The following is a 26184-nucleotide window of genomic DNA, read 5'->3' on the forward strand; positions in this document are numbered from 1 at the left end:
TACACACTCACATGCTACAGTTTAGTGATGAGCCTGTGTCAGTGAAAGGAGGAGTAACTGCTCAGGATTTATAAAATGTTGATTTCACGCTTTCTTAGGTTGTTTTGGGAGAAATTTGTTTTAAAAAGTGAGAAAAGCTGAATTTCAAATGCGATGCACATGGTCAGCAACAATATCTCTGGTAACTTTAAATGATGCTCAGCTAGCCCAATTTGTGTCAAAGAAATATCCGCCACAGCATCACATCACCACCAGTCTAAACTGTAGATACAAGGCAGGATGGATCCATGCTTTTATGTTGTTCATGCCAAATTCTGGCCCTACCATCTGGACATCACAGACAGTGTCTGCATGCCTGAGCTGCTGCCATACGATTGACTGATTAGATATATCTGTGTTAACATGCAACTGAACAGGTATATTTAGTTCACACCATGAAAATCACAAAAGACATGCAAGCGTTGGAAAATGAGGACATCCCGGGATGAGACAGCAATGGCAGCACCCCTGAGGGCACATGATATCGTCTGAGCCAGTCGCAGTTATTAGGCCCTGTGGTCTTCTCTAGACATCTAAAGCTTCAGACATATTCAGCAGTCTGATTGGAGTGCTGAATGTGCGAATACAGCAGACACAACACTAAGCTCATGAATGAGACAGTGACTTACATGCAGTGGAGAGAATGGGAGAGGAGCAGTGTAGTGCAATGGTGCATTAAAGTAAAATCATATTAAGATATGATTTAGCCTTGTTTGTGTTCCTATCTTGGTAAAAATCTTTTCCAAACTGTCAACATGAAAACACAGGCAACATTAAGACACCAACCAGTCTGTTTTATGGACTCCCTGATAACTCCTTGATAACTTAGATCATAAAATCATAAAATATAATAAACTATCTGCTCTGAATCCAGTAAAATAGTAACAAAAACTAAAGCATCACAAAACAGTCTTTCCACCATGGGATAAACTGGGATTTGGCACATTGAAGAACCCTAAGACCCAACGGAGAAAAAGAAATAGTAGGGGTGGGCGATATAAACGATATACAATAGAAAGATATAAATTTGGCCAACGATATAGATTTTGACTATATCACTCTATTGCAATAGCGCAAGTTGATGATGTCATCAAGCTGTGCCTGTTTTGGTCGAAAGCATCGCAGCGGCTAAAACCATTATCATCTGCAAATTATGGCGGGCGACTGTTATAGCAAAGAGATGAAGCACTTTTGAAATATGGGGAAAGCCAAAAACTGCGCTTCCTCCACTTCCGTAACATCGATTCATTAATGTTGAATTCTCTCGCAGCTGTTCTATTCCCATGTTGTTGCAGTATATTAATAACTAACCTCATATTGTGGATGAATAATCTCAGTTGTTCTTCTGACTGAAGTTTGGCCCGTGTATAGCATCCTGCTATGCGATTGCATTTGTCCCTGACCACCAGAATCCGTCACGTTAACTTTTATTGAGTGGAAAAAAAGTTGGCGTTCATCCTCCAGCTTCACTCTGCTAATGGTATGCTAACATAGCTGTGTCGCTAGCAATCACGTAGCACAACATTATATACCAGGTAGTCCAACTTCAATAACCCTGCAAACGCCACTGCTGTTTAGTTTTCTGTCTTCAATTATGTTGGAAGTGGTAGCAGAGATGTACGTTTTAATTAGTTTCAAAAATCTCTCAGTCAGAACATGGTTTGTCATGTTTAGGTGGAAACTAGCGAGCTAATTTCCTGTTAACTTCTAACTCCGTTAAATTTAATAAATTCTGTTTTCATGGATGTAAAACTTAATTGTTACACCCGATAAAGCAGCAACGCTGATGATTTAATTAAAGATGAAAGAATTTAGACCGTTTTTAACTCTTAGTGTTCGTTTGACTTTGGGACCTGAAGTGGACGGTGTTTTGGACCCAGATTACTCCGCGAAGCTCCTCACCACGGCAACCGTAATGCTCTGACAAGCCATCAAGCAGTGCGGCTTACCAAAGTTGTACTAAAACATTTTTTAACAGATTTCTGCATGCCAAAATCGGTTCGAGGTCAGTAAGCAAGAACCAACAGACTTAAAAACTCCTTTGTCCCACACGCCATCAAACTGTTTAACTCCTCTCTGGAGGGGAGAGGGAGGGGAAACAGGAGGACAAAGGAGGGGGGAACAACTAAGCTGTAGTGCCTCTCCACTTCACTGTGCAATTACCTTTTGTGCAATACTTTTTGTTAATAATCAGCGGTGCAATAGACTCCATACTTGAAATGTGCAATTCACTTGTATTTTTATTTTTATTTTTATTCCTATTTATTCTATTTATCCCCTTTGTATATTTTATCTATATATGTCTTTGTATTTATATATGTGTGTATATATATATATATATATATATATATATATATATATATATATAATATTCTTAACTCTGTAACTTCTGTCAGTGCTGTGCTTTTTGGAAAACAAATTTCCCAGAGGAACCCACCCGAGGGATTAATAAAGTTTTATCTAATCTAATCTAATCTAATCTAAGCACAACCAGAATTCATACATAAGGCACACGCTTGATTTTTGAGAAAGTTAAAGGATTTTAAGTGTGCCTTATAGTGTGGAAAATACGTTATACAGAAGAAAAGAATATATCGTGATATATATCATTACCGCACATGCTTCAAATTATATCGCGATATGAATTTTAGGCCATATCGCCCAGCCCTAATAAATAGTATGAAAATATCCATCCATCAATTTTTTTCTGGTTAACTGGGGCCAGGCGGCAAGGGCAGCAGACTAACTGACTAGCCTAAACCTCCCTCTCCCCAACCACCTCCTCCAGCTTATCTGGCGAAACACTGAGGTGTTCTCAGGTCAGCTGAAAGTCATAATCTCTCCTGCATGTTCTGGTCCCATCTTCTCCTGATAGATTGCACGGAACACCTCACCCAGGCGTCCAGGAAACATCCTAGTCAGATCCTAACTGACTCTTTTCTTCTGTGGGCTCACAACCTACAAGAGGCGCTGTAGAGGCCAGGTGCATGACATGACCGTGACATAAGCAGCTACAGCTGTGGTGGGCAGCATGTTTGACAGAAATAGAGAAAATCTTTGTGTCGGGTGGAAGTCAAGGGCAGAGGCCCTGGTGGTGGAGTTCAAGTTTGGACACTGTGTGAAAATAACTTTGATAAACTGATTCATACCGTGAGCTCCAGTGGACTGTACTTTTTTTGTATACAAGCTAGATGTTCAACTAATTTTACATTGTAGCTCTTAAGTTCACTGCTCTTTGTCAAATTTATCCAACTACAATTCACAGTATGTTATCTCATGGATTGGTTATCAGGACAGGCAAGTCAATCAGTGCTTGACTAGTCAAATCAATAAAATAAACTTAATTAGCGTGAAACCAACATGAACGTGATCTCTGTCTCAGAACAATGTTCTGTACTATAAATTATGTTTTATTGTCTGTGCACACTGTGATTTACGGTCCTCTTGTGACCAAATTTGGCATTATCTACACAAGCTAGCATGAATAGCAACCACTGCATGTATCGGAAGCAGATTTTTTTGTTGTAGATTGAGTACACTCGTTATGAATACTCCTGTATTGGTAGATGCTTTTCCTCTTTGTTGTATATTTTAAATCTTTAGTGTCAGATCAAATAAACAGTGAAATGTTCAGAACATCATGAAAGACACTTCTCACCTCGGCCATTTCCTGGTAAAACTGCTGCCCTCGGGCAGACGGTATAGGACAATCAAAGCAAGAACAAACAGATTTAAACACAGCTTCTACCCAACAGCAATATCGTATTTGAACATCAGCATTACCAACATTGTACCATGCTGTGGAATAACTTGCAACTAATTGAGGCATATGTATTGGAATGAATGTAAATGTTCTGTTGTTTTATTGTTTTATTTTAAGGTTTTCAGCACCGATCGAAGACAATTTTTTGAATTTCATTGTTCAAGCGACAATGACGATAAAGATATTCAATTCAATTTGAAAATAACACAAAAGTAGAAAAAAAAACCACTATTATATATTAAACACTTGTTCAGCCAGAGAGCACTTCCGAAAAACAAAGATGCCCATGCAGAGTGGAGCGAGATGCAAGAAAGACATTCAGCACGGGAAAGAAAGGCAGTACAGAGTCATAAATGGTATGTTTTAGTCTGGTCTCTTCTCAGCACAGTAAACAGCTGCTCATTAAGATGTTCTAGGGTTGTGGTAGGGGGATGGGTGGTGGGAATAATTGGTTTATTGGCTCTGTTTGCCCCCTACACCACTATACTAGCTCAATGGACTATTTTACCATCATGGTTTCTTTTCAACCTTAAGCTTCAATAAATGTAACCAAATCTAGCCTAACACACACATGCATTATATTTAATTATGTACTGTAGTATTACACTGTATATTAGCTGAGCTCCTAAACCCTTCTCTTCTTTACAAGCCAAGTGAGTCATTTGCTGTATAAAGCATAAAGCATAGCATAAAATGTTGAAAGGCAAACTCATTTTGTAATGTCTCCGAGATAATAGAAACCTATTAGTGAGGACATGAAGTGCACAAAGAGCATAGCAGTGAACAGAACAACACAAGCAGCCAATAGTGAGCTACTCGAACTTTAAGAGTGTCCCCAATGCAGTTGAATTCTGCTCTTGTTCGATCATGTTATGTACTGAGAGGAGAATCACAATGTAGTGGAGTGAAAATGCAAAATGTGAGCTTGATACAGCTTTCACGGAAAAAGTCATACAAGCTGCAGCTGCTGGATTAGTGTGGTGGCATTTTGAAAATGACTCTGCAGTGCTGACAAATAGCATTTGACAGGCATTGTTCCTGGATGTGGGGAATGAGATTATTCAGCTTGAACTGGCTGAAATACACATTGCCTTAGATGTATGAAACTCTGCAAAAGGTAGTCTGCTGTGGCATGTTTAGCTCATGCTGCTGAAATATACGGTAGTTTTCCAGGACTTCCCTCTGACTGGAAAGCTCGAATCCTTGAAACCAGATTTTCCTGTATAGGTGAAAGTTCCAAATTTCATTTTGTATCTAAAGCTTAAATAAAAAATTACATAACAATGGATTTCGTGTTCATTTCTCTCCTACTCATAAACCTACAGAGAATTATTTCAAAACTGTGAATCATAATAAGATTAACCTTGGTTCCATAATATAAGCTATTTTAGGGTATAATGATCTGATAAACCCTGCAATTTACCACACAGCAGACAGACAGAAATAACAGCTAGGTAAAATAGTGAGGCGTTTAACAAGTATTCAAATATTTTCATCCGTAGATAGTGGAGACCAAGACCACAGCAGATGCCACCAATGTCAGCTAAGAGGAAACTGAAATTACAATTCTCATGAGCTGACAAAAATTGAACAGAGGAAGACTGGAAAATGTTGTCTGGTCTGACAACTCTCAATTTCTGCTGTGATATCAAAATGTCAGGGCCAGAATTTAAAAAGGATTGATCCATCCAGCCAACACCACCAGCACCAGTTTAGGCTGCTGGTGGTGACACAATGGTGTGGGGGGTATTTTCCTTGCACACGTTGGGCCCCTAGTATCAACTGAGCATTGTTGCTGACCGTGTCCATCTCTTTATGACCACATTGGATCGGCCTTCTGATTCTGCTTCCAGCAGAATATCACAAAGCTGTAACATGTCTCAAACTATCTTTTTTCTCTGTACTCAATATAATAATACCTTTAATCAGATTTCAGTGTAATATTACCTTGGGGATGTGTGGACTGGAAGCACTAAGTATTTACATGATGCTATTAGGGCTGGGCGATATGGCCTAAAATTCATATCTCGATATTCTTTAGCTAGATGGCGATATACAATATATATCTCAATATTTTTTAAAGCCATAAAGTAAGAACAAAAAGAGAGTTCTTAGGCTACGTTCATACTGCAGGTCTTAATGCTCAATTCCGATTTTTTTGATCAAATCCGATTTTTTTTGTCTGCTCGTTCACACTACAAATAAAATGCGACAGCAAACGCGCTCTAGTGTGAACGCTCAAAGCGGCCCGCATGCGCAAAAGAAGACGACGCTCTGTTTAGACCCAGAGCAAATTATTGTTTGACTGATGGCCCTTAATATAAAGACTTCGGACTTCACGTTTCCCAAGTTTTGCTTTAAGTTATTTTGTTATTTACATAATAATGTAGATAACCTAATAATTATCCTCATTGCTGTTTTAGAGGAGCGGTGCTTCAAAGGATAGTTGCAGATTTCTGTCTGAATCTGCAGATTATACAGTACAAATAAAATGTTAACGTTTCTCCAACGTTGTCTTCCCAGCAGTTTCACCGGATGGCCAGGAAGCGTTCGCGATGTCTTATCAGGCGCTTCTCCGGCGCTGATAATTGGCGTCTGTCTTGTGTCAGTGACGTAAAAGACGGATTTAATGCGACTTGACCATTCACACAGCAGTCGCTTTCTAAAACATCGGATATGTATCGGATTCAGTACCACATACGAAAGTGACCCAGATCGGATTTGAAAATATCGGATTTGTGCCGTTTACACTGTCATACCATGATCGGATATGGGTCGCATAGGGTCAAAAAAATCGGATTTGATGCGCTTTCGCCTGCAGTGTGAACGTAGCCTTAGTCACACTGTGTCCCAGATCTCACACAGGCATTTTTATTAACATACAGCGTAGATGTACATGAAAAAATTACTCAGAAATAAATTATCAGCATTTATTAAATAATAATTCTCCATAAATAAAATAAAACAATGTTGTTTTTGTTCATAACAAAACGCTCACAACTGTGCAGTCAAAATGTAAACTAAAAAACGCTGAGCATAATAACAAAGACAGATTTCGCCGCTGCTCTGTTCCCAAGTTCTACTGCGTGACTGACAGCCTGGAGTTTGAAATCCACTTCGTAACCGTGTCTCTTACAGGTGCCATTTGTGCTCCTTATGCGCACACAATACGGTAATATTACATTGAAGCACAGTATGCATTACTCCACGAGGCTCCTGACTCCGCTAGCCGTAATGCTCCAACAATCCATCAAGCGGTGCGGCTACGTAGCTTACCAAATTCGTACTAAAGCATTTTTGACAGATTGCTGAGCCCTTTGTACCACATAAAATCAGTTCGTGGTCAGTAAGCACAACCAGAACATACATAAGGCACACTGTCGATTTTTGAGAAAATGAAAGGATTTTAGTGTAAGGTTATATGTAAGGTAGTTTGTTTCGGGGCAGGAGGCTGGGAGACTTCGTGGTCTGGGATACAGCACACAGTTTCACACACTCTTCATTTTGCACTTTATGGCGCTGTTGTAAATGGTGAAAATACTAGTAATGCTAGCTGCATGGCGCCTACACGTTAACGAGGTTGACGCCGTGCAGCCCCACGCACGGGGCAAAATCGGGCGAGATTTGCCATGTTAATACAGTTATGGCGTTAACGTCATTTTAACGAGAGTAACGCTGCAGCACTAAAATAGTAATCTCTAAATGTTTTCTTTTTACCGACCAGGTCCTCTTTGATAGCTACCGTGTCCATCTTGTCCTTAACTGCAGGTGAAGCGATGGGGGAGGGGGAGTTGTGTTCAGTGAAGGAGAGAGGCGAGGCAGAGTCAAAAGTGGACGAAAGAGAGGCAAACTTGCGGTTCCACAAGTATAATTATAACGTAACATAGACTATATCAATATAAACGATATTGTCACATCTCTTATCTCGTATAAAAATATATCGATATATTTAAAAACTCAATATATCACCCAGTCCTAGATGCTATCATGTATATATTCTGTATATATTATCCTCATGTTAATTAATGTTATGATTAATTAATTTTTAAATAAAGGCCATGTTCTGATAACACAAAAGAACTGAAGCAAGGCAGAAATGTACACCTGTTTCACTCTATATTAAGTAATAACTGACCACTATGAGGTCATTAAGGTATGGCACAATGGAAGCTGTGCATTGCCACATCTCAAATAACAGACTAACAGACTGCTGCTTAGATTTAATTTGTTAAAAGAGAATATATTATATAAGACTTAACTACATTCTAAAAAAAAGAGAAACTGGTGTGGAGGTGGGTTGCAAAGTGACTTGCAGATGAGCGCCAACTGTGGACACAGCTGATGCAGCTTATATAACACATCAATATGAGATTTGGCAGTTGGATGTGAAGAAAGGTATTAGTTAAGCATTCAGCTGATCTGTCAGGACTCTATCTGAGCTTGACTTTAAGGTCTCTCTGAAGTAGGGCTGCGCAATATGACCAAAATCTCCTATCCCGATATAAGACATCTATCGATATAAATCAGAAAAATTTAACATTTTCTGTAAATTCTGTGAATCTCGGGCAGCTCGACTTGCGTGAAGTGTTTCCAGCTGGGCATCATGTAGCTGGAGTCGAGTGTTTTAACCGATGCATGAAACGATACATTTTTAGACATAAGTTGTAACGGCCGCCGTTTTCTTTGTGAGTATTTATTACACAGCGTGCTGCGGGGAAAAGCCTGTTCTAACGTTTGAGTCTAAGGTTTATTTTTTAGCACCTGCTTCTAATCCGTAAATACTCTCCATACTCTTTCACGTGATTAGTTTATTTTGAAAAGTCTCAACAGGATCTTGAGCTTTATTGTGAAAGGTTTATGTAGAAAATAAACAAGCGGACACGCGATGGTTTTACCGTAGTTGTTGCTAACGACAACGCATAAGAACAGGCGCTTGTCTGTCGGTAGTGTGGTTATATTAAATATAAGAGAAAGAGAGAACTTTAACCCTTTAAAACCTTTCAGAGCGGGCACGCTCCGTTTTGCGCAACTATTTTTAAATCCTGGTAGCACTGCAACCACGTGAGCTAGTGCAATAATTTTTTTGCATATGAAACCGGAGAAGTTGACATCTTATGCCATCAGCTTGTCCTAGGTCACAGTTTCCTTCCACATATAGCTTTGCATAAACTGCATAAAAAGCACTTGCAGCAACAAAAACATAATAATCCAGAAACACGCTTTGCCGATCTGATCAGCTGTTTGTAACACTTCCTATGTTGGAATAGACGTCAGCGCAAACTATCGCATGTCCGCCATGACCTGCCCGAAACCGGAAGTGACGTCATTTTTGCGAAAATGTAGTTTTTTACCATCAGGACCTCATGAGCCTATACTGGTGTTTTTAAAAGTTATGTTTGACTTTATGACTTCCTGTGTCATTTCTGGGATGCTTAGAACTAAAATTGCACTGCTGGAAATAGTTTATTTTGATGCATATGCTGCTTTTTTGCAAATTTGCATTATAATATTTATATTCGTTTTTCCTGCAGTGTATAAAAATTGGTGTATTTCAAAAATAAAACTATGAAGACACTTAAAATAAATTTCCTGTGGTGGGAAACTATTTTGTGCAACTTTTTTGTATTTACAGTTTTGAGGGATAGGCCTCTTAAATTTCTCTAACTAGAAATATATCTTAAAAAAACAAAAACGATTTTCAATTTTATTGTAGTTTATTGCACTTTTTTGCAATTTATGTAATTATTATGCACTTAATGCATATATATTATTATAATTTAGGCTGTAAGTTGTATTGATGTATACCAACTTGAAATGCTCCCAAAAATGGCTCTACAACATTTAAAAATATAATATAAGCTCTGGCGGACTTGGTTGTATGGTAGGTCTTAAAGCGTTAAGAAATGAATATAGCCACTACAGTGACCATCAAAACGATGAAAAATTATTGTCGTAAACAGTTTATTTGCAACACCACGAAACAAACGATAGCGTAAAATGAAACGATAGACGTTTTTATATCGTCATTCGATATACATCGTTATATCAAACAGCCCTACTCTGAACTACCACTGTGTTTAATTAAGCCTGTTCATTTAAGCTTATTCTAACACATCTTCTATTTGAGTATTAAAAAATATATATATTACTAATATTTTCAGATTTATCCTGTTTTTGCTGCATAATTCACCAGTAACTAAAATAAACCTCCAACTTGTGCACTATTAAACTTGTGCCCTGGTGCCCTCAGTGTTCCATATATTTGCAAAATGTTTTTATAAGTCATTATAATACTAAATGTGTGGTTGCTGTGGTTGTTGTGATGCCATAAAACAGTGCCTTAGATCACCCCTAAAACATGCCACACTCAAGCAAGTACTAATAAACTGCTGTTGACTCAGTAAGTGAAAGACACGTTGAACAATCAGACATTTAACGAGCTGTGTTATATTTCTTCGAGAGCAGTTACTCAACACTGCTAGGGAAAATACATTAAAACGTAATAGGCATCTAGTTTAAAAGAGGTTCTCTTGCACTGCTTGCAAGAGGGCAGCTTGTCAAGAGAGGCTGTAGTACACGCCCAAATCAGAAAACATGCAACGAGACAGATGCATAAATTAACATGCGCCACACTCATATCTTTGAACTGAGAACCAAAGGCCACTCTAATCCACTCTGCAGGGGAGCTCTTGCTTTGATGTATTTGAAAAGGAGGTTTAAAGATCAATTACATGTCTACTGTCACCCCAAAGACTGATTTAACTTTGGAATTCAAAGCAACACTGACTCGATCACAGATCATGATATTTGAGTGAGTTAGATGACCAGTCTGTCAAAAAGATTTCATCTGAAAGGGGGATACAGAAAAAGTTCTCCATTTGATAAAAAAAGTCCCTACTATGGTCCAGGAAGTTTTAACTATGAATTCTTTTTCAGTTAGTTATTTAATTATTTATTCCTACCCTGAAAGCCCTTTACATGTCTGTCTCCTATTGCCTCTGATCTCTCTTGTTTTTGCAGAGTCGAACTTGAAGTCTGCACACTCTTCCCACTATACCTTATACAGTTGCAGAGGAAAACCATGACATTTGCCTGAAAGCTCACCCCACACTTCTTGACACTGGTGGTGTTGCCAGTACCTCTAGAACAATATGCCTTAGGACCTACTTTCACCTCAAAATCCACCTGTAGGGCTTGAGGCCAAGGGAGGAAATCACTATTGCTTGTCTCCCTTGGAGATTCCTTGAGCGGGGTGGGGGTGATGAAGTCAGACCCTTAAGGCCAAAAATGTGAAATGGCAATAACAATAACATATTATCTGTTGCAAAAAGCTTAAAAATTTTTGTGTGCATCCCCCGTCAAAAGGAGTTTTCAACTACAGATACACAACTGGCCCAGCGCTTCACCTGAAGCATAGACGTAAAATCTTCTGGCTTCCTTCTTTCTTCGGCAAATGCACTTTTTCATTATTAACGACCATTATTATGATTTATACATATGTTCATATTTTTAATGAAAGAGTTTCAGATGCAAGTCAGAAGATTTGAAGCTCTACAGTCTGATATACAGCAACTGTAAATCTTCAAATGCAGCACTGCTGGAATCAAATTGACAAAAACAAAATGCAAACACTTCACCTTTTCAAATGCAAAACTGCCATCTCAATTCAAAAGTTTACTTTGTTGTGGCACTTCCCTTTTTTCTTACTGTCGTCAACATGACCCAAACACGTCACCATGCATTAGACCCTAACTGTGCTAAAATAGAAGCCAAATACACTCCATCTCCAGGAGGCAACAGGCCAAGTGCTGTATTCTGCATTCACCACACAATAACAAAATTAATATTTGATTCGGATTGGTACAGCCACTTTCTGTCTCCTGCAACAGCCTGAAGAACACAATAGTTCTCCTGTTTCCCATAGGCAGTTAGGGCTACTTTAAATAGCACTCCGCAGCAGCAGCACAGCAAGCACTATGCCCTGCAGGAAACAGAGTCTGAGTTAAGAGTTGCAAAAGAAAAGTTGACTCAAAGTCAAGGAAAGCCAGCTTAGGATGAGGCAAAGTTAGGACAAAGTGACACTGTCAGAAAAATGTAAAAAAAAAAAACATTTAGTTTTCGTTGTTGAGATTTCACCTCAGCAAACTGATGCACAACAACAAGAAATCAATAACATGCTTAATTGACTCAAGGTCTCAAACTGTTTTCTTTCAGCCTCTCATAGAATGAAAGTCAGCTGGCCAGTCTTTGATAATATTGCCTGGATGGTAGTGTTCATATGAGTCCCTTCAACTCCTGTTACTGCAGATGTCCAGTAGCGGCAGGCTAGCCATCAGACTCACTGGTGTTGAAACTCAGTTTGACAGTGAGTGAGCGGTGGCATCTGCAGAGAGATAGAGGTCCACTACCTGATGATGCTCAGGCAGGAGGAAACCAACTGGCTGCCTTCCTCAATTTGACCTTGAGGGGCATCGCCAGTTTCAGCGCGTCGGGTTAAAGGACAGGTACAGATGTGTTTACATAGATTTACTACATTTTTTATTTTATTTTGTCAGACACTCCTTAAAACTCCCATGCAAGAACATTAAAGTGAGATGGTATTTGGCATACTGCAGACAAATTTTGTGGTTTCTTTAGTCCATCTCTCTATTTTGGTAGTTACTAGCCAGCTCCAAAGCTAGCCACCAAAATATCAAAAATAATAGGGCTTTACTGAGATTATTCAGTAATCCTATTGATAGAATATCATTAATTAGTGGGCTTCCATGTCAGGAACTGTATTAACCATTAGAAACAAAGGGCAATTCAGTTTGTGAACAGTAAGGTTAATGAAGGGAAAATTTAGGGGATTTATTTGGATACAATACTTGGCTTTGATTACCAATCTAACACCAGTCCTAAATTTATTTTGCAGTAGTTAGTTGTATCACTTTGCAATACTTAAATACAAAATGAGAGATTAAAGACTTATTCGTAGCTTTAAAATGCTTTGTAGCTTTTCAGTAATGGCTTTTCTTGTTTACTGCAACTGTGCTGTCAAACTGAATTCAGCAATGATCTCTTGGGGTTAAAATGTTGGGTAGTGTGCATGAATACTCCTTAAAGTATGAGCTGTGGAAAATCTCAGTTCAGTTTCTCTTTTGGTTATATCTGTATTTCTAGGTTTGCATTCAACTGAGGCTAAATGAAAGAACAAACAACTGGGTGAACTCAGGTGTATGTCAGTGTGGAGCTGCAGGGCTCAGGTGGATAGATTTTCCAAGTGTCTCTGGGGGCAGTGCCTAAACAGGACAAATCTTGTCATTAGCTCCAATAGAGTAGTATAGTATATCAGGGTCATGTGACTCTCACCTCATAATGGGCGACCCGCTGGGACTCGGAAATGAGCTGAGCGCTGCACACTTTGCAGTAGCTGTCTGTGAAAAGCCCTTGGTCCACCTCTGTTGACTTCATCTGGAGAAGGAGAAAATGAGTTTACTGACTGGAGTTCAGTTCTTGGCAGGTGTTTTTAAGAACTGCACATATAATGCTGACTGTTTTTGAAAGAAAAAGCCCATTTCAGACAGGATGAGTCAAAAGAAGTTAGGGAAAATGTTTTTTTTTATTTAAACGGCAAGTCCGAATCAAACTGGACCTCTCTGACTAACAGTTTTGACAAAATGACATAATATGTCCACTGTACATTCACACAAACACAGAAAGCTGTCTGATTTCCATTGGTACTATCAGGCAGCCTTGTTTTGTGGGTCTACAGGGAGCTGTGACAAACCAACCAAGATGTAATAGAGCAAGTAAACAATAAACTCATATTTTCAACACAGTTAATCAATATTTAATTAACTTAGTGACAGATGCTGAGCAGCTTTTGCAAGCAATGAGTCAGAAAAACTATACAAAATATCCCACTTAAGACATGAAGCTAAAATGTTATTTGTTAATGAATAAATAACAAGAGATCAAAGACGAGCTGTTCCTGGGAATTCATTAAAGTATAAAATTGAACTCCAGGCTGTGTGTTGTTGGAGAAAAAACATGTATTCTAGGTGACATGGGGGCAAAAACCTATTATTTTCATAGCTGAGCCCTCTCTGCTTTCTATTACTAATTCAGCCTGGTTTACAATAGAAGCTCGCATTTCATATTTGGAAGCAGTCAGGCTTAACTCATCCTCATTTACAAAGGCGCAGCTTCATTTGGAGCCACGGGATAGAGGGAACTTAGGAGGAACTTATCTCAAACTTGTTTCAATTTACAAATCTGATAGCTAATAGATCTGTGCTATTAGCAAAAGTAGGAAAACTGTAACAAGTTTTAAGAAGTCTTAAAAATACAGTTTAACAACAATTATGTTGCCGGTTTTATTTAATACACTTGGGCACAAATGGGTAACAAAGTAATGAAACCATCAACACATGTTTTAGTAAGGTGTATATGTTGATGTATATATCCTGCAGATTTGGGAGATTGTAACTATGGGTTCTCTCGGCAGAATGAACTAGTAATGGACAACTGGTCCCATTGGATGCAGTTCCCCAACCGGGTGGGGATTTTGCAGTACAGGATTCTCTGTAGTGCAAAATCATAAGTCCTTCAGTCACCTGAGGTAATAACTGGTCTTCCCTCTCCGGCAGGATCCCATTCATGCTGAGAGGATGAAGGTTCTTTGCTAGTTTTCTGGTAATGTCCACTGTTATCTCTTTGCTGGTCTTACACACATTCAGCTCAAGATTGTCAAGCAATACTAAGATGCATTAATAACAAGATGGAAGAATATGCATCTTAGTATTGGTTTTAGATTCAAAATCTCTACTCGAGGAATCATTGCACAGCATATGATCATCAAAGTTTTAATCCTCCTCAAATCACTTAGTAGGGCCATGGTGAGGATGAGTTTGGTCTTAAAAACTGCACCAGGTGTCCTCTGGTTTGTCTAACACAAGCAGGAAACACTAATATTCTGACAGAGAGCTGGAGAATGCCAAGGGAAAGGGCTCATTAGAGACTTGTCAATCACAAGGCAGGCACACCTTAAATGATACCCTACTTTAACATTTATTTTTTATTAAGGAGATAACATTCTATAAAAAATTAGTGTCACAGTGAACTGAAAAATACTCTTAAGCAGCAACAGAGTACACAAAAAGAGACTGAGCTCACAAATCAGAAGTAAGATCACTGTCTCAAAGTCATCATTAAATTCAGAGTTTTCAGATGATTCACCCCTGCTGGCCATAATGTTTTAGACCTAGAGGTTTCCTCTGCCTTTTACATGCAGTCTGTGTGGTTTTACAAGCTTCCCATAAGTGTAGTCTTTAATATTCACAGAGAGTACCACTTAGCTTGTGGTAATGTCAAATTTGCAAGGCTTATTTATATTTGGGGTCGGATTTTACATTTTCATTGGCAGAAAGATGAAAAAAATCTTTTTCCTTGTTATTACTAATTGATAGTTCATCATGCCAACAAACCAAGTGGCTAAATTTACATCCACTGGCCATAGAATATCTACTTAGGACATAAAAAATTATATTGACTGATACAGCAAAAGAAAGAGAAAGACAGAAATTTGGTGGTCATCTTTCAGCAAGGTAGGAGGATGGAAATTTATTTACAAAATGATTTTACACTAATTCTGTTTCTAGACCTGGATCTTTGTTTATTGCCCTAATGAGTCATGATAAATTTTTTGTGTGGAAAAAAAATTCAGCCTGCAGTAGTTTCAGCATCAGAGAAAATGTTGGATTCTTGGAATATGAAGCACCAGCAACAGAACAGAAGATTAAACTTGCATGTTATTCAAGTATGAAATATCTCTATCATTCACTATCTATCACTATCATTCAATTCAGTTTTATTTATACAGCGCCAAACAGTCACAACAACAGTCGCCTCAAGGTGCTTTATATTGTAAGGTAGATCCTACAATAATGCATACAGAGAAAACCCAACAATCATATGACCCCCTATGAGCAAGCACTTTGGCGACAGTGGGAAGGAAAAACTTCCTTTTAACAGGAAGAAACCAAGCAGAACAAGCTCAGGGAGGGGCGAGGCCATCTGCTGCGACCGGTTGGGGTGAGAGAAGGAAAACAGGATAGAAGACAGGCTGTGGAAGAGAGACAAAGATTAATAATAAGTATGATTCAATGCAGAGAGGTCTATTGACACATGTTGAGTGAGAAAGGTGACTAAAGAAGAAATAATAGGAAAAGTTTTAAGCCTGATCTTAAAAGTAGAGATAGTGTCTGTCTCCCGAATCCAGACTGGAAGCTGGTTCCACAGAAGAGGGGCCTGAAAACTGAAAAGTAGTTCTGCAGAGCAAGAGCGAAGTGCTCTAATAGGGTGATAAGGTATTACAAGGTCATTAAGATAAGATGGGGCCTGATAATTTAACCTTGTATGTGAGGAGCAGGATTTTGAATTCAATTCTGGATTTGAATTCAATTCTGGATTTAACAGGAAGCCAATGAAGAGAAGCCAATATAGGAGAAATATGCTCTCTCTTTCTAGTCCCTGTCAGTACTCTTGCTGCAGCATTTTGGATTAACTGAAGGCTTTTCAGGGAGTTTTTAGGACATCCTGGTAATAATGAATTACAGTAGTCCAGCCTGGAAGTAATAAATGCATAAACTAGTTTTTCAGCATCACTCTGAGACAAGATATTTGTAATTTTAGAGATGTTGCGCAAATAGAAGAAAGCAGTCTTACATATTTGTTTAATATGTGCATTGAAGGACATGTCCTGGTCAAAAATAACTCGAAGGTTCCTCACAGTGTTACTGGAGGCCAGAGTAATGCTATCCAGAGTAAGAATCTGGTTAGATACCATATTTCTAAGATTTTCAGGGCCGAGTACAATAACCAATTTTATCTGAATTAAGAAGGAGAAAGTTAGCGGCCATCCAGGTCTTTATGTCTTTAAGACATTCCTGCAGTTTAACTAATTGGTGTGCGTTACCTTCTTCATGGATAGATAAAGTTGGGTGTCATCTGCATAGCAGTGAATGCCTGATGATAGTGCCTAAGGGAAGCATGTATAATATAAACAGAACTGGTCCTAGCACTGAACCCTGTGGAACTCCACAATTAACCTCAGTGTGTGAAGAGGACTCTCCATTTACATGAACAAATTGGAGTTTCAGGTGACCCTGAATCATATCTGTTATTTAAATCACATCTGTTATTAACCTCTGTCTCTCTTCCACAGCATGTCTTTGTCCTGTTTTTCTTCTCTCGCCCCAACCGGTCGCAGCAGATGGCCCCGCCCCTCCCTGAGCCTGGCTCTGCCGGAGGTTTCTTCCTGTTAAAAGGGAGTTTTTCCGTCCCACTGTCGCCAAAGTGCTTGCTCATAGGGGGTCATATGATTGTTGGGTTTTTCTCTGTATCTATGAAGCGCCTTGAGGCGACTTTTGTTGTGATTTGGCGCTATATAAATAAAATTGAATTGAATTGAGTTTATTAGATAGATATGATACAAACCACTGCAGCACAGTACCTGTAATACCTACAGCGTGCTGTAATAGGATATTATGGCCCACAGCATCGAATGCTGCACTGAGGACAAGTACAGGACAAGCACAGAGATGAGTCCACTGTCAGAGACCATAAGAAGATCATTTGTAACCTTCACTAAAGCTGTTTCTGTGCTGTGATGAGCTCTGAAACCTGACTGAAACTCTTCAAATAAGCCATTCTGATCTGTTAGCTGTTTGACAACTACTCTTTCAAGAATTTTGAGATAATAGGAAGGTTGGAGATTTGCCTATTTTAGCTAAGACCACTGGGTCAAGAGATGGCTTTTTAAGTAACGGTTTAACTACTGCCAGGTTGAAGGCCTGTGGTACATAGCCCATTATTAGAGATAAGATGATCATATTGAAGACTGAAGCATTAATAGGACTTCTTTGAGCAGTCTTGTAGGAATGGGTCTACATGAGTTTGATGTCACCATTTTGTGCTTGTTTTTTGCAGTGCAGCTGTCACATATACACCGTCACAGGCAGCTGGAATAGATAAGCATGGATGCATAAGTATCTAAATCCAGTTTTAAACATTCTTTTATTGTTAGCATTTAGAATAACTTTCCCAGGAAATGGCATGCCCTTGACTGGTACTTATAACACAAGGACTCTGGCTCTGGACTGTTGCCCTTCTGCTCTCTGGCAGCAAAGACGATATGGTCAGACTGAGAAAACAAGGGTGAAACATGTCAGGAGTGTATGTGTCTGCAGATAAACAGCAAGAGAAGAAGAGAAACATAAATAAGTCAGCACTGCTACTCTCTTCCTAAGTCTTGTAATCAGTCGAGAGCACCGTCACTTCTAGTTCAGATTCTAGAGGACAAACAACATAAATAAGCATCTTTGAGAGCTCTATCAGCCTGTGCCAATTGGAGCCACTGACTATTTTAGCAAGGGTGCACAGATGTGCAAATTGAATAATTAATCAGCCTAAATTCTGTTAAGAAGCAGAGGCATCAGAGGTAACTTCTGCAGCAGCCTGGGAATGAAAGCAACTCTTATCTCTGACTTCATTTTCCATAGTTAGAAGGAGGGCTCAGTTCTATTTCTGCCATTGTAAAGTCTGCATATTCATCTTAGTTTGGACTAAATGGCCATGACCCTACAATGTGGAGTAAACAGACAGAGAAATAAGTAAATATTTTTCTGTTATCTCTCTCCACAATGCATAATCCCGCGAGACACAAAAAATCATTCAGCTGGATCTATTGTTAGGATGTGAGCTCTGACCCTATATTTTGTCTGCATTTAAGCAATGGTGGGAGTTTACTGTAAAAATCTCAACACCGCCTAATAAATAACACTAAAACAAGCCCTCTTAAAAAGTTCTTTGTTGTTAATGGTTTTGATTTTGGGTAATACTGTATTGACCTATTTCACTAAGAAGCGAGACCCCTTGTAACACCTTGGTTAGGCATTTGTCCTCTTTTGTCCTGTTCTCTGAAACTCTGAAACCAACCTCGTACATCTTCTGTTTGCCATTAGACAAACATTAAATTCATGTACTTTAAATCTGTATCTCATTGTGAGTCAGAGGTGTACCCAGACAATTTACATAACTAGAATGTTGCTAATTTGCCAAATTGTTCCCTCAAAACCTCATAATGTCCACAAAGTGGCTAGTGAATCACTTAGGGTTAGGTAGCATTTTATGTATGAGTCTACTTATGTGTAAGAAGGATTCTGAAAAAGTACAAAACATTGCTTTTCAAGTCCAGTCTTTTTTTTTCTTTTTTTCTTTTTTTTTTTCCCGCCTGTCCCATTTGGTACTTTAGCCATCAGAATTGTTGTCTGAAGACCAACAAGGATACCCAATGGATTTATTTTGCCAAATGGATCATCAAGGCATTGCCGTATTGGTCCATTTGATCGACCATTGTTTTTATTATTTATTTTATTTTATTTTCAGTTGTTACAGACGGGACAGACATGAGTGAGGAATAGGGAAGGGAGAAAGAAAGAGGAAGGAAAAGAAAAACATAAGGGGAGAGGGACAGTGAGAAAGGGGGAAAAAAATATCTCCTGGATCACCTGTTGAGAGAAAAAGAATTGAAAACAAGCAAAAAAAACAAAGCAACATACTAAACACAACACAATAGCATTAATCTAGCTAAGTGTAAACAGCGGTAAATACTAAATATTGAATGTTGCTGTGCAGCATGCAGGACAGACAGTGCACAATGTGCTTTGAAGTAGCAGCCAAGAAAGGTGTGATTTAAGTCTACGAACAGTGAACACCTGTGTGCACACCTGTGTGGATCGGTGCACTTGTATTCAAATGGTTTCCCCATGTAATGGTCTGCAAGGGGATGTAGAGAGCCATAGCCCTGTCCCCCAGGGCATGAAGCAGGCATGGAGGAGATCCAGGCCCCAGACATCCAGAGGCCCCAGAGTGCAAGAGCCCAAGGAGGACCACCGGAGGGGCATCCGTGCCACCTTCATGGGAAGGGCTGAGGATCCCCAGACGAGGGGTTACCCAGTAGCCACCGGGCAGAAGCTAGAGGGGGCTGCACCGGCGTGCCCGCCGGCTCCGCCGGCAGCCAGCTGTGCCAGAGTGAACCGAGCCGCAGGCCCAGAGGCCGGAGGCCCGAGGGCCCCCCGCGCCCCTAAGAGGCCTGACCGAGCAACAGGCGCCAGGCCCCGCCAAGGGAGGGGAGGATGCCCCCAGTAGGCACCCCCGTCCTCTGGTATCCACCAAGGCAAGGGAGCCCAGGCCCATCCAGACCGGGGCCTACGGCAGCAGCACCGCCAAGCCCCAGAGGACCCGGGGCAGCCCACCCTACCCCACCGCAGAGGAAACTGTACCCACCCCAACATTCAATCATCTCCCAGACTACACCTCCAGACCATCCTCCAGCCCCGCTGCACGCAGCCACGAGGAGAACAACCTCTAAGAGCAACCAGAGCCACTAACCAGGTTATGAACACAACCCCCGGGTTAATCCCTCCAGGGATAACGTCTCTAGGGGTCCTCCAGGTGCCCTAAGCCCGTCCCAACCTTCACATCAACCACAATAGCTAAGGCGGGACCAAACCACGACCCCCCACCCCCGCTAGGTGATGGAGCCGATCAAAGGAGCCCAGAGGGATTGATCTAATGTGGTGGCAGAGGCTATATCGAGACTAATGTGATCTATTAGATAGTTTCTATATTGGCTAGAATTAAGATTATTTTTATTTTTCCAGTTCATGAGGACCGTTTTCTTGGCGATGCATAGGGCAGTAAAAACCATGTGGACTGTATTAGTTTCTGTAGTGACATCATCCAAATTTCCCAACAAGCATACTAAAGGGGAGGTTGGAATTTTACATTTCAGACACTTTGATAAGTCTTCACATATCTCGCGCCAAAACTTCTGCACTGGTGGACAGAACCAAAGAGCGTGGATGTAATTGTCTGGTGTATTGCCTTGACAGTGTGAGCAGTTGTTGGCGGATGTAAAGCCCATCTTGAACATTCGATGACCTGTATAGTGCACTCTATGTAGTATTTTGTATTGTATTAATTGCAGACTGGGATTTTTAATCAATTTAAAGGTTTTTAAGCAAATCTGAGACCAGACGTTTTGGTCTAAGCTGACTGATAAATCTGCTTCCCACTTTGCAATAGGAAGGGATATTGATTCATCTATTTTAGAAAGTGTTCTGTATATTTTAGATAATAATTTGGGGGATTTAAGAGTAAGAAAATGTACTGCACTTGGTGGTGTTTGTAATTCAACTTGACTGAGGTTAAATTTCTTTTTTACTATGGATTTAATTTGTTGATATTCTAAAAATCTTTTCTTGTTGATCCCATATTGTGTAACTAGTCTGTCAAATGGAATAAATTCTGTTCCCTCTAATATATGTTCTAAGTATTTAATTCCTTTACAACTCCATTCTGGGAAATTAATCATATTATTGTTTTGTAATATGTCAGGGTTATTCCAGATAGGTGTACGTTTGCATGGGATTAATGAAGACTCCGTTATTTTTAGAAACTCCCACCATGCTGTCAGAGAAAAGCTGATGTTGATGCTTTTAAAGCATTCATGTCTTTTGATGTTTGAGCTAATAAATGGTAGGTCTCAAATCTCTAGATCATTGCATAGTGCCTGTTCAACATCTAGCCAAGTCCAGTCTCTTACATGTATCCTTACCCTCAATCGGTCAAATGGTTGCCCCTCCCTGAGCCTTTTTAGTTGGTTCTTCCTTCCCACTGTCGCCAGGTGCTTGCTCATAGGGGGTCATCTGATTGTTGGGGTTTTCTCTGGGGTTTATAAGCACCTTGAGGTGACTATTGTTGTGATTGGGCGCTATATAATTGGATTTAACTGAACTGAATTTTGTCCTAACAGATCTTCTGTTATAAGATTTCTAGTTTGGGTCTGTCAGAAAATAGATGGAAGGGATAGCATTAAACCAAACCATAAGTCTACTTCCAACCCTTCAAAGGTCATCAACTCTGTGTTTCATACTTGATTTCTCAGTTATACCCCAAAGTGTACACCTACGCTAATAGTTCCAGTCAAAAGCTCGTTAAGCCCTGTCTACATATACAACTATGTGTTATAGTTGTGTTATATAGCTAATGGTGGGCCATTAGTAGAGAGTTCAAGCTCTACCAACTACATTCACACACATTCATACTCCGATGGATGCATCGGAGAGCAACTTGGGGTTAGTATCTTGGGGTTAGGATACTTGACATGCAGACTGGAAGAGCCAGGGATCGAACCACCAATCTTCCGATCAGTAGGTGACCTGTTCTACCTCCTGAGCTACCCTGTCCTAACATGTTGCCAAGTAAGCTGAAGAGGTCCTGAGAAATAAAGCATCACCTTGTTGTTAGGTCTGAACCACAGGGTTAATATTAAAACCTAGTGGTCAGCTCATGTTTCATTCCTGTAAAGATTAACTTAATGAGAAGTGGTGGATGGGCAAAAATAGAAAAAAATAATTATTTTTTACCTGAGAAGAGAACTTGTTCCTCAGTGTGTCTATCACACAAAGGCACAAGAGAGAAAGCAGGAAACGTCCTGCTGAGTATTAAGCACAGCGCTCCAAAGAGCAACAGCTTCTCACCAAATTAACATGTGCCTCTCCTTGGTGTTCAATTCATTAAGCTAATGGATTTTACTGTCAGATACATTGCTATAATTGCAAGAGGTTGACTCTCTTCTAAATGAGAAAAATATTAATTTTTACCCAGTGTAATTGGATAAGGGGAGGCATCGCACTCGTAAACCAACAGGGGGTCCTTTACACAATTCAATCATCAATATCTGATCAGAGCAGCTGTTGTTAACAACATTACAGGCAAGCTCTCTCAGCACAGCTCCGTGAGCTCATTACGGAAGTTATGTTGCCACTCTGTCCCTTGTTTCTCCTTCACCAGAGAAGTCAGGAGAAACAAACCAGCACATTTCACACCAATGATCAAATTAGCAGAAAGCCAGCTTGTTTCTCGCACCTAGACAATCATGCTTACCGACCGTCTTTGACTACGACAAAGTGTTAGCACATCAACGGAGGCAAGCTCCGTAGAGCTGGAAAAGTGAGGCTGGGGATAGAAAAAAAGAAAAAAGCTGACGAAACAGAGGGAGAGAAAGAGTTCAGAGATGAAAATAAGGTTACAGTGGTGAGTGCTCAGCAGATGCTACTGCTAAAAAGGTCAGTTGTAATTTGTTAGGGAGTGTGTTAAGCTGGGAAGCTGGATGAATGCCCATGCAGATGAGCTGGACTCGTGCTGGCCTTAGTGGCAGATGACCCTTTGGCTAAGAATAGTTCAGATAACAAATATGATAATCAGCTAAATGGGCACTGCTGCTGTCACAACATAAAAATTCCAGCTTTGATCCCAATGTCAGGTAAGCTATTCTTTGGACAGGTTAGGCCTGTTTTGGTTACACTGTGAATGAAAATAAAAGTGCATGATCAGGAAACACAACACGGAAAGACCTCTGGAGAGTGCACACACCCAGAAAATATCCAGTTCTCTGCCAGCTTTTTATTAGATCTTAAATTATTTTTTGTAGGGCACAGTGGCGCTTCAAGACATATGCTATTAAGCATACAAATGAGCATGTCAGTGAGTACGGGACAAATGCTTCTTTTGATCAGACGCTGCCAATAGGTTAAAAATGAGCTGTCTAAACAGCATAGCATTACTCTGTTACACTTGTATCAGTACTACATTTTATCCTCAGTGGACTTTTCTTTCTTTCTGAATCAATGCCAACATACCAGGAACTGCAGATGAACGTCATGAAATCCCCAAAGTTATCTGAGAATTGATTTTGGGCTAATCTGTTGAAGTAGAAAACTAAAGACGAAAAATTAAGAGGTGCTCACACTTAGAAATGTATACAACAAATGTCTGCGGCAAATTTTATAGCAACTCAGAGCTGTTGCGATAACCCACTGAAATCCAAAAATACAGTGGGAATGTGTTCCTAGACAGCCAGTGGATCCACAACACCTGAGACTTTTTTGTTTGCTATCAAACTTGAATATCTATATCAGTGACTTTTTTTATGACAATCAATTCTTGAAAGACTCTTAGAAGTCAGGAGGTCAGAAAAATTATTAGTTAATCATTCACTGACATTCATTGTTAGAAAGAATTTATCAAATTTCAATAAAAGATTGATCGGAATTGGACAGAAGTGAGAGTAAATGGAAGTTGCCGGTTTTGAAGGTTTAAGAACATGTAATGTAAGTTAATATGTCACACATGTTAAACCAGCCTTCAACACTAGCCCTGTTCAATAATGCATCATCACACTGGAGACTAGCTGATAACAACAACTGGGGTACGTTGTCTGGTTGTCTGGTTCAGAATAATATCAGTAAATCTTAGATTACACTGAGCAATCATCTCTTAGAACCAAAGCCACATAAATACCAAATGTGTTGTCTCATCCTTAACTAAGTGATTTTAGAATTCCACTGTATTCACATGGGGCGATTCTGCACTTCCCACACACAGGCCTCAAATTCCTCCGGTGAGGAGCTTTAGTGACTAGCTGCCCCAGATTGTTCCCCCCATCCTTAAACTGTCAGAGAGATGTAACACACAGCAGAGTGCTTTAAAAAAGAGAGAAGAGGCATTTAAAAAGCTGTCAGCTTTCAACAGTATTACTGTGTGTTTCTCTGTGTCCTGCAGACGTACTAAGTCTTGCTACATTTGTGGCATACCAAATACACAAAAACAGAGTTCCGACACAAAGAGACTTTATTTCAGTGTGCAGCCATGTTATACTAATACTATATACTAAACACTAACATCGTATATGTATTATGTATTTTCTTTCTTTTTTCTTTTTTTGTGACTTTATCAGTCTCTCTAATAGTTGAGTGAATTTCTGCCCCTTTTTTCTTTAACATTGCTTCAATTCATCAAAGTTTGTGACGATTCCTTTATGCAATGCTCTCTTAATATTTTAAGGAAGCATTTTAATCGAGTTGAGGTCTAGCTCATTTGTACCATTTTCATCAACTTTCTAAATAGGAAGGAGAGGATTGTTTACCATTAAGTCAACCACAGTTTGAGTTGTCCTCAGATGGATAAAAAGATTTACATATAAAAATGCTAAAATGAGTAGCCAGACTTATTTGGGCAGACATTATTATTCTTGTATACTGTTTACTTATATTTGTGTTGGATCTTTTGATACATACCAGGTTAAACGTTAACAGCCAAAATGACAGTCAGCAAGTCAAATAACATTTAAAAAAACAAAAATCATCATCATCATCAATGTTGTCTCAACCAGACTGTAAAACTTTGCTGTAAAAATGGAGCAAAGCTTTTTTTTTTCTTTTTTTTTCCTCCAACTCTAAAAATGGCAAACACGACAAAACTATGGAAACATATTTGGGAAGCAATATGATGATATCACAAAATGAAGCCATTAAAAATTAAAGGTACTATAAGTGAAATTTCACCACTAGATTTCAGTACATTGCAGATTGATATCAGTACAATTCTTATTTCTTACCCCTCCCATTTCAAGTGCATCCCAGCTACAGTGGCCACTCCAGGACTAACAACTTTGGCTGCTGCTCATCTGTAGTGAGTAGATGCTGTCAGTCTTCTGTTTACTTCAGCTCAGCTATGTTGACAGCTTAGCTCAGCTCGGGTGTTCACGTCTATTTACTTTAGAGGAGATTGTAAAACTTTGCAAAAGGAGACTGATATGATTCGATGAGACTGTGTAGCGCACTTCTGACCAATTACAGCAATACTGAGGTGAGTTGTTGAGAATATCCTAAACTTTTCTTATAAGCGCTGTTGTTAATTGCTGCTAGCTGACGTTAGTGGAATTCTAAAGTTGATTAAGCTATAATTAATTATTTCTGTTTAATTATTTCTGTTTATGTGAATTTGTTGTTTTAAATACACATCAATTAATATATATTTATTAGTGCAAAAATGACTTACACTACCTTTAAGTTTGCATTTGCAAAGGCTGAAATACAACACCAACAAGGCTACGATGTAGGAAACATTCCAGTGAACTGCAGTCATCCTAAAACCTTCACAGTCCATTTGGTCTTTACTGAATTTTTGGCTTGCAAGTCCAGAAATTCAAAACATTATCTGTCCTTTTATTAACTGCACAAGAAGTGCTGGTCATTAGCTGCTGGCTTACTGTGTAAAGTCGTAATGGGTCTGTAGCCCTGTCCACTGTTTTAGGGAACATAGTTTTTTAGTAAGTTAATTATTATTACTTTATTACTTTATTTATCTGGATCAGCACCATGACGCAAACTTGTGGTATAGTATATACAGTACTCTGCAGAAGGTATAAAATGTCACTGCATGTGCATGTGTGTGTGTTTTATGTGTATAGATTTTTTTGTTACATTCTTACA

The 26184-nt window shown here is 39.4% G+C and overlaps 1 protein-coding gene across 1 annotated transcript in view; it reads right to left on the bottom strand.

Annotated features, from left to right (window-relative positions):
- Positions 1-26184, bottom strand: part of zmat4a (zinc finger, matrin-type 4a) — a 188942-nt gene that overhangs the window by 144808 nt on the left and 17950 nt on the right. The window contains exon 2 of the mRNA XM_035910658.2: positions 13154-13255. Coding sequence (XP_035766551.1) covers positions 13154-13255 — 102 coding nt within the window. The remainder of the gene's footprint in view (positions 1-13153; positions 13256-26184) is intronic.

Source organism: Neolamprologus brichardi, chromosome 12 (assembly GCF_056152115.1).
Source record: "Neolamprologus brichardi isolate AB-2024 chromosome 12, ASM5615211v1, whole genome shotgun sequence".
In the NCBI taxonomy this organism is placed as follows: Eukaryota; Metazoa; Chordata; class Actinopteri; order Cichliformes; family Cichlidae; genus Neolamprologus; species Neolamprologus brichardi.